The sequence below is a fragment of the Leucopleurus acutus genome (genome assembly GCF_964270905.1).
Source record: "Leucopleurus acutus genome assembly, chromosome: 11".
Lineage (NCBI taxonomy): Eukaryota > Metazoa > Chordata > Mammalia > Artiodactyla > Delphinidae > Leucopleurus > Leucopleurus acutus.
This window is the reverse complement of record NC_139152.1, coordinates 57,322,396-57,342,800: the sequence shown is the minus strand read 5'-3', so window position 1 is coordinate 57,342,800 and position 20,405 is coordinate 57,322,396. Positions and strand designations below refer to the sequence as shown.

The following is a 20,405-nucleotide window of genomic DNA, read 5'->3' as shown; positions in this document are numbered from 1 at the left end:
ACATACACAGGAGGATGACAACAATAAAAATGACCAATAATAACAAGTATTAGCCAGGATTTGGAGAAATTGAAACTCTCACACACTGCTGGTGGAAATAAAAATGGTACAGCTGCTTTGGATAATAGTCTGGCAGTTGAAGAGGTTAAACACAGTATCATGATTTGACCAAACAATTCTACTATGTATGCAACCAAGAGAAATGAAAACATACACAAAATGAAAATCCACACAAAAACTTGTACACAATATCCATAACATCATTATTCATAATAGTCAAAAAGTAGAAACAATGGAAATGTCCATCAACTGATAAATGAATAAATGGGATATATCCATACTGCAGCATATTCTTCAGCAATAAACAGATTAAGATATTGCTAAATGCTTCAACATGTATGATCTTTGAAAACATTATGCCAAGCGAAAGAAGCCAGTCTCAAAAGACCATGTATTCCACTTACATGAAATGTGTAGGCTAGGGAAGTGCGTAGAGACAGAAAGTAGATCTGTGGCTGCCTGAAGCTGGGCGGAGGTGGGAGTTGAAAGAAAAGGGGAGGGCCCGCTAAAGGGTATAAGAGTTCTTTCTGAGGTGAGAAAAATGCTCTAAAATTAACTGTGCTGGTGTTTGCAAAGCTCTGTGAAAATACTAAAAACCACTGAACTGCACATCTTAGATGGGTGAGTTAAAACATGGTATGTGAATTACAACTTAAGCTGTTAACACTTTAAGACTGCAAATCAGGCAAGGATGTCCCAGGCAGTACAATTATGCAAGAAAAAGAAATGAACAAACAAAAAAACAGAGATTGGAAAAACAGAAAAAATAAATCTTCCCTATCTAAAGATGGCACGGACTGCCTGAGTAAAATATGCTAAACCATTTACAAAAAAACTAGAACTACTATGTAAGTTTTGCAAGGTCAAAAGCAAGATCAAGATATGAACAAAATCCTACCTCTGTATGCTAGGAATAGCTAGTACAGCTCCAAATAGTTTCCTCAAAATTAGACATTCAGGCATAAATGTGAGATACATAGTTATAAATCTAACAAAACATGTGCAGGTTCTGTATGGTGAAAACAATGAAACACTGATGAGATAAAAGACATACTATGTCTAAGAATTGGAAAGCAATATAATTAAGATGTCAACTCTCTTCTAATTGATCTATAGATCAATTAAATACAATGCCAATCAAAATCCCAACAGGATTTTTTAAATAGATTAACAGATTTCCATTAGTCATTAGGGAAATCCAAATAAAAACCACAATGAGATCAAACACACAAGAATGGCTACATTCACAAAAGTAGACAAGTATTAGAGAGGAAATGGAAAAACTGGATCCTTCATACATCGCTGGTGGGATGTAACATTGCTCTAGGTGCTGGAGATACAGTCAAGATACTAAGTAAAAATAAGACAGGAAAGATACCTGCTCTCATGGAATTTTCATGTAGCTAGAAAATAATGAACAGAAATAATTTTTGATAGTGATAAATGTTAAGCCAGACAGAGAGTATCGTGATATTGCAAAAGGTATACTGGATAAAAGTAATAGGAATTACTTTCTGAGATTACAATTGGTAAGTCATCATTCAAAGGATGAGTGTGTGTGTGTGTGTGTGTGTGTGTGTGTGTGTGTGTGTGTATAAAAAGGCTCACCTGTTCAGTAAGGACTCAAAAGTATTTTCTATTTATCATCTTATTAAATAAAATAGTTTTCTCTCTTTATTAAACACATGTAACTAACCAAGGGATTTTAATCTACAGAAAATGACCACTATTACCATAAACTGATATACTGTTTACGAAAAGCCAAGAATACTAATTTTAATTAGGTTTGATTTTTGAAATACTGAAATAACGAACACACTCCTATCTTCATTGATCCCTTGGGGTATAAAGCACTCAGGATTAACCTAAATGAAGATATTTCTAGTCTATCTGAATGCCTAAAAACTGAATACTAGTTTTTAAGAATCTTAACTCATTTTTTTCTATCTTCAAAGGCACAATTTACTCTATCATCTGTCCCACTTTTTTACCACGTATAACCCCACTTAAATTCCACTTTGTACTTTTTCTGTTAACTCTTCTTCTACATTACACATTGTCAGACTGAACCATCCTTTGTCCTGTTTTCATCTAATAACTTTTTCCTACTGATTGTGCAGTTAAACAGTTATCAATATTTGGTTTCAACAGTTATCAATAAGACAACAAATCAATTAGACTCATCCTGTAAAAGCTTTTAAAACATGTGACATATTGGCAAACTAAAATTTTGTAGTGAAAAAACAACTAAAAGATATCCTTCAAAATTTGGTGTCCTTATTCTCAAATTTCTACATACCATACACAAGCAGCAAAACCTACTATTATTCCCCTAACATTTTAATTTGTTCTTTCCAAAGGTCAAGTCCAATTTGATACAAGCACAATCAATGTTTATGGTCAAAATATAAAATTTAATAACTTTTTAGTTATTTACATAAGTTTAAAACTATCTTCTGGCCACAAGTACACACTACTGATTTAATCTGCTAAAACCCACATCAACTCTCCTCAGTTCCAAGGCCAAATAAAAATATTACTGCACTCAACAAACATACAGAGGATTTAAAATAACCACCACCATCATCATCAATCTCAAAAGTCCACAAAAGTGAGGTGGAAAAGTATGTCCTAGAAAAGTATCTGCTACCTAGCAGGCGTTAATTAAAATTTGCTGAATGAATAAACGGTAAGAGAACAGCACCTACTACAGAACGTAACTGAAAAAACGTTAGTTTCCTGGTTGCTTACTCCCCACTAGCATATTACTCTGAAATAATTATCCACCAATAACGAAGAGTTGATATTACTGGTCTTTTTCCCCATTCTTTATAATTTACTAAGCCTTCCAAGCTGTTAAAAAAGTTTTATGACTTATTATTTTTATTAGAATTTTAATTAGCAGAAATTTTGTGACCTAAAGCAGCGGTCCCCAACCTTTCTGGCACCAGTGACCAGTTTGTGGAAGATAATTTTCCCACAGACCGGCGGGGAACGGGGGTGGGGGGCGCGGGGAGATGGTTTGGGCAGTAATGCGAGCGATGGGGATAGAGCGATGGGGAGCAGCAGATGAAGCTTCGCTCACTCACCTGTCGCTCACCTCCTGCTGTGTGGCCTGGTTCCTAACAGGCAGAGGACCAGTACCAGTCCGCAGCCCAGGGGTTGGGGACCCCAGACTAAAGTAAACTAATCAAGACCTTAATCACTTTCATTAGATGAAACTTTTAGTAAGCATAAACACGTGTTTCTTCAAACTACTAATGAATACTAATAAAAAATACAAAACTGCAGCTACATGGGTAGGCACAATTTTGTTAAGTAGGTAAAAAGGAGATGCTAGACACCACCACCCAATAAACACCATTGAATTACATTCCTATTTTTACAAGAGCCTAGTATGTTTGCTTTACATACAATGTTTATATACAACACCTTTAATACTTCAACAATATTCAAGTTAAGTATAATTACCTCCAATTTAGAAAAAAGGAAACTAAGCTTCAGAAAGGTTAAGTAACTTGCCTGTATGTATAGGATGGTAGAACAAGGACAAGGTTTCATGTCAAGGTCATTTAGCTGTAAACCTTTAACATTTTTTACTATTAAATCACACCTTCACATAATCGATACATAAATTTAAGTCTAGCAACACACAATCTGGAAGAGGATTTAGCGTCCTCATGATAGAGGAAGAAATGCAGCAAAACTGTGGAGAGAGGGATACTCACTGTACCAAATACGCATTCATTCAACCAACATGTTTTTAGGCCCAGTTACAAGAGCACAACAAAAAACTATCCAAAAGAAATGAGTGATTGGTACACGAAACAACCCTGAGGAAGCAAAAATATTACGTTGAGCAAAAGATGTCAGGCACAAAAGAATGCATACTGTACAATTCCATTTGTTCAAACCTCTAAGAAAAATTCTAATCTACAGTGACAGAAAGCAAATCAGAGGTTTGCCTGTGGCTACAAATGAAGACTGCCTGGAATAAGAACTCTGGGTGTGATGGGAATGTTTCTATCTGGATTGTGGTGATGGTTACATGGTACATAAATTTGTCAAAACTCTCGTTAAAAAAACTTAAATGGCTGTCTTGTATTATACGTAAACTTACTTAACAAAGTTATTTAAAAATAAGAATGGTAAGGGCTTCCCCGGTGGCGCAGTGGTTGAGAGTCCGCCTGCCGATGCAGGGGACACGGGTTCATGCCCCAGTCTGGAAAGATCCACATGCCGTGGAGCAGCTGGGCCCGTGAGCCATGGCCGCTGAGCCTGTGCTCCGCAACGGGAGAGGCCACAACAGTGAGAGGCCCGTGTACCGCAAAAAAAAAAAAAAAAAAAAAAGAATGGTAAGAAAAAACCTTGAGAAAAAGAAAAAGAATGGCATTAGTTCCTATAGATATCAAATGAAAATGGGTCCTGCCCTGAGAAAGCAAAATCTTAATAGGAGATACATGTAAATATATTTTAAATCTTCCTAAAATATTTAAGTAACATATTAACGTGCTTTAAAAAAAATCTTAGTATAATAAACATTTGACAGAAATCAGTAATAGTAATACTAGCATCTTTAGCTTCCTTGTTCTTAACTGCCCTGTCCTCTTACTACAAGATTTAATTCAGCCAACTAAAGTTTCCTTACTAAGTTACAGTTTTTCCTGCAAGGAATTTAAATCATATATGAATCTTCAAATGTTACATATATATTTTTGTAATCTACTAATTGCATTACACTTGCTTCCCAATTTAAGAGCTAGTTCTATAGATATAAGAAATGCTTTTTAAGTAAACATAGAAGCCACACTTAGCATAATTCAGAGCCATAGATAAATATGGAACTTCTGGTATTCCAAAAGAAACAGTGCAGTGATTTTCAAAATACAGACTCCAACAGTGGGCCATGAAATCAAGTGAGTCAAAACTACCATGATATATAATAGAAAACATCTGAATGCATCTTGCAGTAAGGAAACTGTTTTCTGAGGGTTTTTTTTTTTTTCTTTCAGTCACACACGTGTGCATCGACACTCAACCTGAATCCACACTATGGATCCTGGTTTAAGGGGGGAAAAAAAAGTGAATGCCTCCAGAAATATACTAGAGCAAGAAGAATAACAGTGTAAAGAAAAGTCATAAGCTTTGAAGTCAAAGACCTAAGTTTTTATCTTAGTTCTGCCACTCATTAGCTATATGAACTTGGAGAAGTTAATTATAGGCTGTCCTACAGAACCTTTATTTAATCAACTGTAAAATGAGAAGCATTCAACAAACTTTGCATAACAACTGTGAAGAGTATATGTAAGATCATTTTACATAAAGTAAAAGCCAAAGACCTTATGATGGCTTTACAAAATCTTTCCTAACTTACCTCTAGTCCCTACCTTTTCTTCACCCATCTACCATTCTCCTCCCTTCCCACCACACTCCAGCCACATAGACTTCCGGCAATTTTTCAATCATAATACATCAAATCATAAAACATCCTCTCCCAGGGCATTTGCTCTTGTTTTTGTCGCTTCCTGGAACCCCTTTCTCCTGAATATGCACGGGATTGCTCCCTCACCACAGGCTCACTCAATCACTTTCTAGGGGAGGACTTCCATGACCAATTTAAATCTGAATCCCATACATACATCATACTCCTTTGGTCTCTTTCTCTCCATACCCACACCACCATCTGCCAAACCATGTTTTATTTTTTATTTTGTACACTATAATTCCCTTAGAACAGTGCCTGACACATAATAGGAGTTAAATGTCGAATGAATAAATAACACACAAAGTATCTAATAAAGTACCTAAATCTTACTTTGCATACTCTCCACTAGCAAACCACTTAATCTTTTCAAATTTATCCATGGATATCAAATTGCCCTCCAGACAGCATAAGCTTAAGAAAACAGTAAAAATATAATCTGATTTTTGCATTAACATAACATCTTAGCTACATTTTTAGTGTTGCTACAGTATATTAGACAAAAATCTCCTTAAACTTTCACATTGTCACTTTAACCTGTTTAAACTACTTTGTCGTCAATTTTGGTACAGTATCACTATATGTTTGCTAACTTCATTTATTTGTGTAATATTAATTATTAGTTACTTTTTCCCACAGGAAATATTACTTACTTTTCCCCACAGGATGCCTAGGAAGGGACCACCAACAGGATTATAATTATTTTACTCTTATTCTTATTTTTATTCTTATTGCTGACAATAAAGAGTATGAACAGAAAACAGGTAAAACACAAATTACACAATAAAAAGATTCATTCTTCAGAAAAACAAAACAATTCAACTTTTTTTAAATTATAAGCTTACACCTTCAAAATTTAGGACAATTTTTTTTTTACACAACCATACTATACTCAGTTTCACTGACAATAAAGTAAAAAAGATAATTCACACATAGCTGGTGAGAATGTAAACTGGCACAGCCTTGCTGTAAGGCAAGTAAATATTAAAAGCTTTGGAAAATAACTTTTCATACATTCAACAAATATTTGTCAGGCCCTATATGAGGCTTCAAATACACATTAGTGAATAAAACTGACTTGATCCCTTCTCATCCTCTAGTGGTGGAATGAGACAAACTGTTAAATAATGATTAATTGTAAGAAATGCTACAGGAGGAGGGGCCTACTTAAGAAAGAGCAGTTGAGGAAAGCCTCTAAGAGGTATCCTTTATGCTACAGGCCGAGCTAAACACTGTGCATATACTGCCATTCACTCCTAACAATCCCAAGATAAATATCATTATTATACCTATTTTACAGGAGAGGGCACTAAAGCTTGAAAAGTAATTCGACTAAGGACACAGCATTACATAATAAGCACTGAAAGTACCTCTAATACTTTAAAATAATAATTATACTTACAGAAGTGTTTTCTAAAGAAATAACCAAATATGTAAACAAAAATTCAGATACAAAACTATTCATCACAGTGCTACTTATATAAGTGGAGAATCAAAATAAAATTGAATGTTCAATAATAAGGAATCATTAGGTCAGTTATGCTCTGGCCATTAAGAATCATATTTTGGGTAAATACTAAATGACACTGGAAAATGCTTATGATGTAAATTTTAAAAAAACACAGAGATGATAAATCAGTAAGTATAGCCCAATTTCCCTATTACAAAAATGAAAAGACTGGTTGTCTGTGGATGTTTTCTCTCTTTTATTTTTTTAAATAAATTTATTTTATTTTTGGCTGTGTTGGGTCATCATTGCTGCGCGCGGGCTTTCTCTAGTTGCGGTGGGCGGGGGCTACTCTTCATTGCAGTGCATGGGCTTCTCATTTCAGTGGCTTCTCTTGTTGCGGAGCACAGGCACTAGGTGCACGGGCTTCAGTATCTGTGGCTCGTGGGCTCTAGAGCACAGGCTCAGTAGCTGTGGCACAAGGGCTTAGTTGCTCCGGGGCATGTGGGATCTTCCTGGACCAGGGCTCGAACCCGTGTCCCCTGCATTGGCAGGCAGATTCTTAACCACTGTGCCAACAGGGAAATCCCTCCTCTTATTTTATACTTCTCTTAATTTTCCAAATTTTCCACATTCATTTTTGTTACTTTAATATCAGGGAGAAAAACCAAAAGAGACTGGAGTGCTTTTAAACATACACACACACACAAACAGTGGAAACAACAAATAATGTTTGCCCAGGTTAACAGTCTTCTAGTTTGCAGGACTGCAAGTCATTTTTATTTTCTTCTTTTCCTCATCTTTATTTTCCACTTTTTCTGTAATAAGTATATGCCATTATAACTACTTTTTTTAAACCACAGTCTCCTTCAGCACATAACCTCACATTTGCTTCAGCCACTCAATAACAGTATTACTTTCTTGGTATGCTGCAATAATATATATCTGTATTCAAGAATCCAAAAGTACAAAATAGGTATAGGTTATAAGAAAATCATTTCTGGGACTTCCCTGGTGGTGCAGTGGTTAAGAATCCGCCTGCCAATGCAGGGAACACGGGTTTGAGCCCTGGTCCAGGAAGATCCCACATGCCCTGGAGCGATTAAGCCCATGTGCTACAACTACTGAGCCCACGAGCCACAACTACTGAAGCCCGTGCACTTAGAGCCCATGCTCCACAAGAGAAGCCACGGCAATGACAAGCCTGTGCACCGCAACGAAGAGTAACCCCTACTCGCTGCAACTAGAGAAAGCCTGTGCACAGCAACAAAGACCCAATGCAGCCAAAAATAAATAAATAAATTTATATTAAAAAAAGAACATCATTTCTATTACAAGAGTCTTCCCTTTAAAAAATTCAAATCTCCATACATTAATTTGAATAATGTTAGAAATCAAAGGAACGTAACTGTCCTTTTTCTGTGCCAACTGATAAATCAGAAATAAACACTATTTCTGAAATACTGTTAAAACTGACAGTCTAATTTTGCAAAAGCAAAAATACATATCTTTACCATGTCTTGGGATTTTGGCATGTACATTATTTGCCCAAGGCTGGCATATACAATAAAAATAAAATCTATTTAACCATGTAGTTCAGGTTGTAGACTATTATGAAGAATGAATTCTCTAATGACTTCTACTTAATTGGAGCAAATTAAGTAAAAAGACTTTGGCTTTGTAAACTTTTCTAAAATGTGCTAACAAATCATCTTCTTCTTAGAATAATAAACACAGTGGACATAAATCAATATTTGATGCCTGAGCATACTGCTGTACCTGACAATCATTATTCATTATTACAACCATCAAAAATTATAAAGGGGCGTATCTTGTTCAGGATCTGAAGATATGGAGGAGTTTATTTTATAAGTTTTATAAGTTATATATGTAAGTTTTAGATAGGAGAGAGTTGTCTTTGCTCCATTTAAAATTATTTGCCTTAGATATATGAAAAATGGAGGAGCAACCTGAGAATTGGGGGTGGCAAGTTTCCAGTTTCTAGAGTTTTACTATATGTTTTTAGAAGGAAAACATATTTTACTTGAAAGCAACTTTTTAAAATAACAGTACGAGATTAATCACAATCAGCAGAACTCACAAGCACATACCATCACTAACTAGATTTTTAGAAGGGTGACATGAAAAGCAATGCCTTTCCCTTCAATACACAATCATTTTCCAAATTCATTACTCTGTGATTCACTTTCCTTACTTTGCTACTGCAGCTACTTAGTACTATTCTGCTTTCCTTATATGGTATTTATTTTAGTGCTTCAAAAGGCTCAGACCCAAAAGACCTTTAAAATTATTCATACACATTAAATAATGCAAAGAATATACAACAGTTTCAAACTACTGCACTGACTTCTCAATGCTCTAATTATAAATTACAAATGAATTTTATTTGTAGGGAAAAAAGGCATGCATGATGTTCACAAAATATGTCTGGCTAACAATAATAAGGAGAAAGAACACAGGTTACAGAAACGAGGAATAAACCAGAATATTCAAAATCTTTCACCCTTAATGAAGAGGGAATGAAGACAAGGTAGACCTCCTGTTATATACACTTACACAGAAAGCATCAGGACCTCATCATGCAAAAAAATATGCAAGTATTAACTGCCTACCCTGAGACATAGCAGAATCATTTTTTCCCGCACTCTTCCACGCTCCCCACTCCAATACCCAAATATTTAATTAAATAAAAATGAAGGGCAAACCATATGAATGCAGCAGTACCACAAGGTAAATTGAATGAGTGAATGAATAAATGAACCACACAACTTAAGAAACTACTAGTTTCATTACAACCACTAATAATCAGGACTCATTACCGTAATTTCACATGCTTTACAGTTAGCCAAACATTTTTGCTTTCAATACCTCAGTTCTCATCAGCAACATTAGGAGGTATAAATGACTAAAAAGCTGAGGTTCTCCAATACTAATCTGCCCAGACACATAGCTAATAAATTCATGGAGCCCAGACTAGAACCCATCTTCTGAATCCAAGTGTGGTAGTCTTCCAAAATAATATATTATCCCTCCATTAAAGAAGAGCACACGCTCAAAGGTAAATAAGTGACCTTTCTCAACTTCTAAAAAGTAAATTATAGGTGCTATATTAAATATTTCCTCTGAACTTCCTCCAGAATTCTGAAATATTTACTCTGTATAAAGGAAAAGAGGAACCAACATAGCTAAGAACCTATTGTCAGGTGTTTTGCACTGTAATTGATCCTCTAAATAAGCCTAAGAGAAGATATTTTATTAATTTTAAGGAAATGGAAACTAAGGCATAGAGAAGTAACTTGCTATAGATAACCTATCTCAGGCTGTAAGTGGTAGACACAGTCCGAGTCCTAAGTCAATGCTCTCCCATTAGATTTATCCCATTTAACAAAGGAATTATTAAATGCCTATTAGGTGCCATGCACCATGCCAAATGCTTCAGATAGAGCAATGCTAAAATGTATCTATGCTGGACTTCCCTGGTGGCGCAGTTGTTGAGAATCTGCCTGCTAATGCAGGGGACATGGGTTTGAGCCCTGGTCTGGGAGGATCTCACATGCCGCGGGGCAACTGGGCCCATGAGCCACAACTGCTGAGCCTGCGCTCCGCAACAAGACAGGCCGCGATAGTAAGAGGCCCGCGCACCGCGATGAAGAGTGGCCCCCGCTTGCCACAGCTGGAAAAAGCCCTCGCACAGAAATAAAGACCCAACACAGCAAAAATAAATAAATTAATTAAACCACATTAGAGAATGGCTGAAAACACTTTAAAAAAAAAAAGCTCCTTCCTGAAATAAAAATGTTAAAAAAAAATGTATCTATGCTACCCAGAATATTACACATAATACTTAACACAACACCATCTAAACAAAATTCTTCGTAGGAAAAACATGTCTAGACTGTAAGAACAAAATTGCACACTTCTTGTTTACATTTATAAATTTGATACAAAAAAAGCATGGTGTACTCTATGAAACAAATTGTGGCTAATTCTCATTTGCCTCAGAAGCTCATATTTAAGTGGCAAATCCCACTCCAAAAACAAAAGCAAAAAACAAACAAAAACACCCACAAGAGGCTTTATTCCTAATATCAACCTTATGAGGTAAACAGTTACCTATCCACATTTTTCGAGTGAGAAAACTGAAGTTTAGAGAGGATTAAGTTACACAGCTAATTAAAAGCATAATTGGTGATTCCAACTCAGGCTGGTTAGTACCAGAGACTTTAACAAATTCATGTAAAATTCCAGCAAAATATAACTCCCTTTAATAGGAAATAGTTATAATGAGCTCCATTTTATTCAGTCAAAAATGAACTAAACAATTAGGCAACTTGGGCAGCTCCAAGTCATCACGTAGAATCATTAACGTTTGCTATGAAAAAGTGGTATATAATGCATACTATCAAAGTAGTAATTTGCTCAAACTGCATTCTTAGGGAATCAATTCTTTTTATTTAAAAACATGCATTTGGGCTCTTTTTTTTTCAATGTCAGAATAAATAATGCTAGCAACCTAAAATAAATGCACAGCTGTTATGTACAGTATTTTGAAGAACACACACACCTCAGCATTGTAAAATATGCACTGCTAGCAATATATTATAGGTATAAGCTCCTATGAATGATTATATTGCTAATTTAGATTTTTTGGTATTACTCTAATTTACTGAAGTAATGTTAAATCTCATGCCTGCAAATAATGTCAAATAACAACATTCAAACTCTGCCTGCCCTAAAACTTACATAACAAATTCCATCCATTAATATAAAACTTTTCATTATGGACATTGGTTTATATGTATAACAAGTTCTCTGGAAGATAAACTACAGAATTTCAAAGTTCTTAATAATTAAAAATCCTGCCAATATGAATACAGAATAACTCTATAATTTCTCTAACAGAGAGAAAAAAAAATCCTTCAAAAACTTTAGAAATACACTAAAGCATCAAGCTTGTAAATTTAATTATAAATCGTCTGTGGAATCTAAAATTTCCTCCTGAAGCACAAATCTGATTTTCACTTGCATTGTCAAAAAGAAATTGGTTAATTATTCCTCATCATGTAAAAAGAAGTCTCTCACACTATGGCAAATTCATTCCCTCAGTCAACTTCTCATGAGGTCGCAGAACTGCATCAAGAACGATAGATTACTGTGCCATTCTCTAAATCCAGCCTAGTCTTCCAGACTTTTTGTATTTGCAATGCTGATTGCGCATCCTCCCCTACCTAAGTGAACTCCAAATCACCCTTCAGAACCCAGTTCAAACATCACTGACCAGAAACCAACTCTTTAACTCCCTCAAACAAGGTTGTTCTACTCTAGCATGTACCCATAACATGCACCACAAAAAGTGAACTTCAAGTATTCACTGCATCTCTAACAGTGTATGGCACATAGTAATATTTATTGAACTATACAAGGAAGTCTAAGTAAACATGAAAATCATTACTGATTAATTTCTTAGAAAAATCTATCTAAAATATTGCAAAAACAAAATCTTTTAGAGGTTTTGATAATTCTATGCAAACACAAAGAAAGTTTTAAGTTTACTCTCCTTTATAATTTCCACTAATACAGAGATACCCCCCCACACCTGATCCAGAAAACATCATGGCCTCTTAAATGAAAATTCTTCCTCCCTATAACTCTTCATAAAATGTATTATAAATTACTGGGTCCATCACAACATTTTCAGCAGTTGAAAGACAAAGATTTACATCTTAATCACCTTTTTCTTTTTCCCTTTAGAGTTTACCCCTATTTATGCAGAAAGCACTAAGTAACTACTGATGAAATTCCTGTTTTCATCAAACATGAAAAACTTGACTCCATCTCAGGGTCTTCTATTCTTTCTGCCTGGAAACACATTGACCCAGATTTTTGCATGGCTTTCTCCTTTCTCAGTTTCTGCTCAAAAGCCACCTCCAGAGAGGTCTTGCCCTCATCATCTTCCTTAAATAGTCTCCTCCTTCCATCCCTAACCAATTACTGTACCCGTATCCCCCTTTTCTTCATCACAGTTGCCACCTTCTGAAATTGTTTACTTGTTTATTATCCGTCTCCCCCTCTAACACATTAGCTCCATGAAGGCGGAAACTTGTCTTGTTCACCATCATATATACCCAGCACTTACAGCAATGTCTAGAAGAAAATAAACACTCAAATTAAAGGATTTAGTTGAAAGTGTCTACTCAAAAACAAGCAAGTTCTATGAACTTTCCATCTGCAGAGAGAAGAAAAAGTCTTCACTTTCAAACTATGCTCTGAAACATCTTAATAGCAGTCAGAGGTCAAATTCCCTGAAGCACTGGACTATATATAATTGTTTTATACATACATATCTATTTTAGATACGTAACACAAAAGTGCATCATGTATCAAATTTAAAATTTGGAGACTGCTATCTCTTCCATCAGACCTCAAAGTTCGGCCTGACATGTCTATGAATATATGTACAATTTCTCTTAAGTGTGCATAGATTAGAAAGTTTCTATAGCTCTGAATTTTTTCTAATCTAAGGCCAGACATGCTCACTCACATAAAATTATAAAAACGACACCCCTAAAGCACTATTCCATGCACTACTAAATCAAGACAAAGTTAGCACATGACCTCAAAGTATAATTGTGCAATAAGTAAATGTGTAAAATGTAGTACCTGTAATATAATATTATTACTTACTCTCACTATAACACAGGATTATTACTAAATGTTTTGGTGTTTCTTGATATGTTTATCATTTTAAAATATGTGAGCAGCTGCTGCATTCTCCCAGAAAGTCAAACTTGAAACACAAATTTCCTAATACTTCTCTTTCAAATTTCCATATTTAATTAAATGATCCTGAATCTTCAGAATGATCAATTAAAAACAAAAAACAAACCTTCTACTTACATCTACTTAATTTGATAAATCAGGATTTTCCCTATAGAGTAGCATTAAATTAAGTGAGAAAGACACTAGATGCTGAGTCCAATCCAAGGATAAAATGGCCTTCAAAATTCCCATTTACTAATTTTCATACTAATCAAAACAGTTTGATTGTTCTATCTTTATGTTAATGTTAAAACTTAACCTTATTTTAAAACTTAACATCAAAATGACAACCACAGGGCTTCTCTGGTGGCGCAGTGGTTGAGAGTCCGCCTGCCGATGTAGGGGACGCGGGTTTGGGAGAGGCTATAACAGTGAGAGGTCCGCGTACCGCAAAAAAATAAAAATAAGCATCGTAATTTACAATGTAAAAAGTAACACAAAAACACATTCCTGCCAGATATGACACAAAACCAAATGTTCCTCTCGGAAACACATTGTATTACATAATCTGTCATTACATTTTGTCCAGATGCTGATACAAGATGGAGTAATGTTTCAACATCCAAATATATAAATGGAAAAATGGTACATCAATAAGTTTGAAAAAATCCAAGTGTACTCATTGTTACCTAAAGTGCCAGAACACAAAACTCCCTCTTGCTTATTTTATCATTCCTTGGCAAAGTAAATATGTACTGTGCGTGCATTCTCATCTACTTTCACATAAGGAAAGACCTTTCAATTCACTAAAAGCAGAGAAAAAACTGATGTTCCCAGTACTAGAACGAACTGTCTTTTAAAATAATATACTCTCTGTATCTTCAGTAGCTTTTAGTTATTAAAGTCAATGAAAAAAAAAAAAGAAAAAAAGTCAATGAAAAATACGTAGGCAAATGAGACATTTCTAAGATCTTAAGTCAAATGTTTAGCATCTTGGGACTTCCCTGGTGGCTCAGTGGTTAAGAATCCGCCTGCCAATGCAGGGAACACGGGTTTGATCCCTGGTCCAGGAAGATCCCACATGCCACGGAGCAACTAAGCCCTTGTGCCATAGCTACTGAGCCTGCGCTCTACAGCCCGCGAGCCACAACTACTGAAGCCCACACACCTAGAGCCCATGCTCCACAACAAAGAGAAGCAAAGGCAAAGAGAACAAAGAGAAGCTGGAGCACTGCAACGAAGAGTAGCCCCCCCCACCACCGCTGCAAATAGAGCAGCAAGACCCAACGCAGCCATAAATAAATTCATTAAAAAAATGTTAGCATCTCCACTAAATGCAATTCTGTAAGTCATTTACTGTTTTGATTTCTATAGTTCAAAAAAGGGACACAAAACTGGTGCACAATCTCTTATTCAAGCCCTTAAAGGCCACGTATTTCTCAGAATTGGAATTTGTCAGATTTTAGAAAGTTAAGATAGCATATATATTACGTATGACCTAACACCTCCCAGGGTGGCCTAGACAGCACTCGCCATCAAATATACTAATATTTCTGCATCAAAACAGAAAATCAGGTTAACACAGATAGACCATGAGTAGGCTACCAATTTCAGTTGGAATTTGCCTTCACACTTGCTTTTTTAAAAAGTCAGTTTTTAGAGCTTTTGGAAATTTGGACAGCCAATAAAAATACATTAAATCATCTCATCCAGTTTTCATAAGGAGAATGGTATTCAAAACCTAGAGAACTCCTACTTTGTACTAGGCACTAGGTCAGGCACTGGGAGTAAAAAGGTGGGGGCCAAGGAGGAGGACATAGAATCTAACGTCAAAAAGCCCAAATCTAATAGAAGCTCACGTTAAACAACTGTAAATGTATTATGGGGTAAACACAAAGTATCTCCTTCAACCAATGACCTTAGCCATACAAAATACAGCAAGAAATACAGACCTTAACACTGCCAGAAACACTTTGTTACTTACAACCTTCCCTCAGTCCTGTACTCACTCCACACACATTTTTCTAAGAAGCTGGTTATCTAGTTTCCCATAGGTAATTAAGAAGCAGAACTGTAAGAAACGATTCAAGGAAGTAAAGGAATACAGGATGCCCTTCTTCCCATACCCTTTTCCAATCTGTTGTTTCCCACCCGTGGATTGGGAAACAACACGTGACTGCACTGTCAAATGACAATTTGGCACCAGTTCAGTTTATTGCATATTTATTGATAACCTACTATGTATTATGCACTTAGAAGGTACCAGAAATGTAAATATAAATGACAAAGCCCTACCTCTCAGGTGCTTACAATCCAGTGGAGGTTAAGGTGGACGGTGGGGATGGACAGTAAATTACAATACCATGTGATACATTCAATAATAGAAATTTGAAGAATAAAAGCAGTACAGCAGAAGGATTTGGGAAATCAGGAAAGGTTTCTTTGAGAAAGTGACACCAGAGTAGTTCTGAACGATAAGAAATTTGTCAAACAACAGAGAAGTGATACTAAAAATACCACCACCATCCCCTCCAAGCCCCACATAAAAACATATGCATGAAAGCAAAAAAAGGGAAAACTTTCAGGGTAAGTAGCAGATTTGTCCAAAATATCTAGCTATATCTAAATAGACTTAGGTCCCTGGTGTAAACATATACAAAATATTAAAGTGTGTCCAGAAAAGGAAAATTATGTTTTTTTCCTCTTAGGTAATTCATTTTGCATTTCATGATTATATAAGCTATGTGGCCTTACCAAAAAATAAACATTGTAAACCATTTTATTAATGCATAATGTAGCATATCCCCAAGTGATAATACCAAGAGATTATCATCTGTATTTCAGAGAACAAGATGTCAGAAAAAAATATTAGGAATTCTTTTTTCCAAGTCATTTCTAATAGTATAGACAAAGTAAATAAATAAACAAGCCATATCAGCATGACTTGTCATGAGAGGAGTTTTAAGAGTTTAAAAAAGGATGTCAAACAGAAAAACTAAAGCAACAAGAAAAAAAAAATATATATATATAGTATTTAAGCTGAAGAAGGAAAAGTTCAACGCACAAAACCAAGTTAAAAATTACAAAATAATTTTAAAACCTTAAAACCCTAGTGTTCATTCTATTTGTTTTCGAAGGTAGACATTCTACAACAGACACCAATTTTAGTATAGATCTTTCCAAAAATACCTAGTAAAAGTCACAGTGAAATTCAACTCCTCTAAGTATTATGGGTAGAAATCATCCATAGTAAGAACAATCACATGTATCATCAACCAGAATGATTCCTGTCACAGCACTAGATCCTTTGATATCAATATTGTGATACCAATATTGCATGTAATTCTATTCAAACATTACAGTGCAACTCAGATTAACTCTGCCTCTAAAACTGCCCTACCTGGTACCTTGGTTTCTTTTGCTTCTTTGTGCTACGAAATCCACTAGAAGTCTAGGTAACAAAATCTTATTTAGTAGTATCTTTTCTGAAGATTGTATCACTGTTTGCATAAATTGTCCTCAAATGCCTATTAAGCAAGCACATGGAAAGTTTGCCTTTAAATATGTAATCATCACAAATGAACTTCCTACAGTTAAAAATGTTGACAATTAAAAAATACTGTTTAACACTGCTTTTTAAAGAGCAAAGAATAGTTACCTTATTTTTACCAATCTAATAATGTCTAGTCATTATTTCATATTTAGGTGTGAAGCATACCTTTTCTTTATTTTTCTGTATTATTAGAAAATCTTATGAAGCATATTTGTGAGTAAAAAGGGTAAAACTCTAACTTCCCACGGGTTGCAAAAAATTCTGTAAAGGTCTTTCAAAATACAAATACTTTTAATACCAGTATCTGCTGAAGAGATAAGAACCAAAACAACTGGGTTAGAAGCACTTCTAATGAAATCTACTCATAAATCTAAGTATTTACTTTTGAACAAAGAGAATTTTCAGATTATAACTAACTGTGAAGTACCTATGAAAAATCAAAAAGTAAATTAAATATTCAACGTTATTAAGTAAAAACACACGTAACTAGTTCTCTTGGGGAGAAATATCATTCTGAGGTTTATCTTCCAAGATCAAGTAGTACTTCGAAATGGAAGGGAATATAAATCACTCATGCATTTTGTCCTCATTTTTCTGCCATATAAATTTACTTTAAAACTAAAGTATTGTAGAAACTAAAAATCTTTAAAAGATTGTATTTCTTGCTTGCTTAAATGTACAGGCAATTCTAATTCCCCAAGAGTATCAGATTAGGCTACAGATATCGCTATACAGTATACTTAGAATAAAAGGGTTCTGCCAACAAATGATGCTTACATTAATTAGAATGCCAAAAAATGTGAAAGTTTCTCAATTCCTATCTAAAATACAATACAAAGTAATCACAGAAGTCACTGCAACTCAAGCCCTCAGGAAAAAAAATGAGAGTAAAGAACCTTTTTAAAATTAAATGAGGATCTTACAAAGTCAAAAAAGAAGTGGAGAAGTTTTGTCTTTTTTTTTACACGCACTTTGTATTTTTCCTTTAGATTTAATATTACACGAGAACTACAAACTGAAGCGGAGTTCAACATACAAAGTTAACTAAAGATCTTGGTCCATTAAGAAGTATTTCAATGAAAAGAGATCTGAATGTACACATCAAACCACCTGAATGTAGCCATTTAGCCATTTCAGTCCACTGTGATTCTTAAGCAACCCTTTAAATCTGGGATAAAGTTATCTTCCAAAATTGCAAAAGAGATGTCTTCACTGGCGTTTGGGAAATAACTCGTCAAATATACCAAGTATTCCCAAACAACAACATAAACCCGGTATGTAAAGAGATATTTTCAAATTTCTAAGCCCCGCCCCCCTACTTTATTACTTCCACTTATGTTGTTTTAAGAGGCAAATAACGCTGTACTTATGTTTCTAGAGGTCTAGAAATTCCTAAAATCAAGCATGACAGAAAATCTGTTCAACTTTGAACTCTAAATTCAAGCATGGCCTCCCTCGTGAACAGATTCTAACTAGGTACTTCCTACCATTTCGCCAAGAATCTAAGGGTTGATATCACTGTATTTAATTATTAGAAACCGTCCAGAAGATTAAGAAAGGAGTAGGATTCTTTGACCAAGAGTTTTGAAACAAAATGTGTTGCATTCGGTCTTCCGGATGTTGAAAAGTGAAGGCATCTCTTAGGATTCGAAGGAAGCTGATGTTTAGGTTCCTTCCAAGAGGTTGGTACCCGTATGTAAAACTTTTGTAGTTGTAATATACCCACAGTGCCTGGAATAAACGCAAATTCTAAGACCTTGGAAATGTTCTCATAAAAGGAAAAAACTCGTATTCGCCAAGGCCCATAGTTACCAAGAGTTAGAGGCTGTCTCTCCTAGACGGACCACAGAGCCTAAACTAAGAACTAGGAGCGCCTCTTTCAACCCCAGTCACTTGTTCCGCGAAACTTTTAAGTTAGACCCAAGACAGCAAAAGGTGGAGAGGCCCCGGCGGAAGTAGAAACCTAGGGCTAGCAACTTCACAGACAGAGGCGCCTCGGGTTCCTCCGCCGCCCCAGGATTCTCCGGACTAAGTCTCTACCAGACCACGGAAGCTTCACCCTCCGGGTACGGAAGCAGAGGAAGCATCCCAGTTGCACTCTTTCTCTTCCACCACCCATAGCCTTCTGTACCCAAGGGCCTGGCAGCTCCTGAGGCCCGTTAGCCAGTCCAGTGTCCCCCACCTTTTACGTGTACATACACAGAAACACACATAAGTTGCAGATGATGTGCGTGTATTGAGAGAATGTGAAGAGCCAGAGACCGCGGCAGCTGCCAGGAAGGCGGCAGCGCCGTCTAAAGCGGGCCCGGGGTCCTTGGCCACCGCCGCTGCCGCCTTCTCTTCTTCCCCAGGAAGCAGCGCGGCGGAGGCTCCTCCGCGCTGGAGGAGGCTCCTCCGCGCTGGAGGGAGCCCGGGGGAGAGAAGTCTGGGGGAAACCCCAGCGCCAGCTGAAGGGACCCGGCCTAGGATCCAGAACTGCCGCTGCAGCGACCCGACTACAGCGACGCTTTACGTCCCGTCCACCACCCTCCCCATACACACCCCCTCCCTCCCTCCACCGCCACCACCCCCCCTCCCCGCCCGCTCCGTTCTCCCTCTCTCGATTGGAGCCGAGACAAAAGCAACGGGAAGCGGCGGGCCGGGACGCTGCCCGCGGACCCCGGGCGCGACCGGCCCGGCCCCGAGGCATTCCCCCGCCTTGCGGGGGCCCCGAATCCGCCGCCCCCGCCGCGCGCCCCACTGCCAGACTTCCGAAAATTTGCCAAAAACTCACCGCATGAATTTTCTTGTCCCGCGGATCCAAGATGGCGACGTATCCACCGCGGAGGCTGCTGGGAGCAAGACCTTTACCCTCTGACCCCCGCCGTGACCCCCGTCGTTCCGACTTCCCTCGAGGCGGCGGCGGAAGATGGCAGCGGCGATTGCCTACGGGACAGAGTTGGGGGTGGGTAGACCGCTTCCCGCGCGTTCGAGACGGGTTGGGGAAGAGCGCTTCACTCCCTCACCTTCCTCCCCGCGGCCTCCACCGTGTCTCTCACCGACTCGCGGGGAGGTTCGTAGCTTCTCCGCAGTCGTTACAGCGA

General features: G+C 36.9%; 1 protein-coding gene across 2 annotated transcripts in view; it reads right to left on the bottom strand.

The window, feature by feature from the left end:
* Positions 1–20,168, bottom strand: part of CNOT2 (CCR4-NOT transcription complex subunit 2) — a 111,249-nt gene extending 91,081 nt beyond the window's left edge. The window contains exon 1 of one of the 2 annotated variants that reach the window (XM_082851016.1): positions 20,096–20,168. In XM_082851016.1, coding sequence (XP_082707142.1) covers positions 20,096–20,100 — 5 coding nt within the window. In that variant the 5' untranslated portion in view covers positions 20,101–20,168. The remainder of the gene's footprint in view (positions 1–20,095) is intronic. The other variant, XM_082851017.1, reaches the window with a different exon arrangement.
* Between the last annotated feature and the right edge of the window lie 237 nt (positions 20,169–20,405).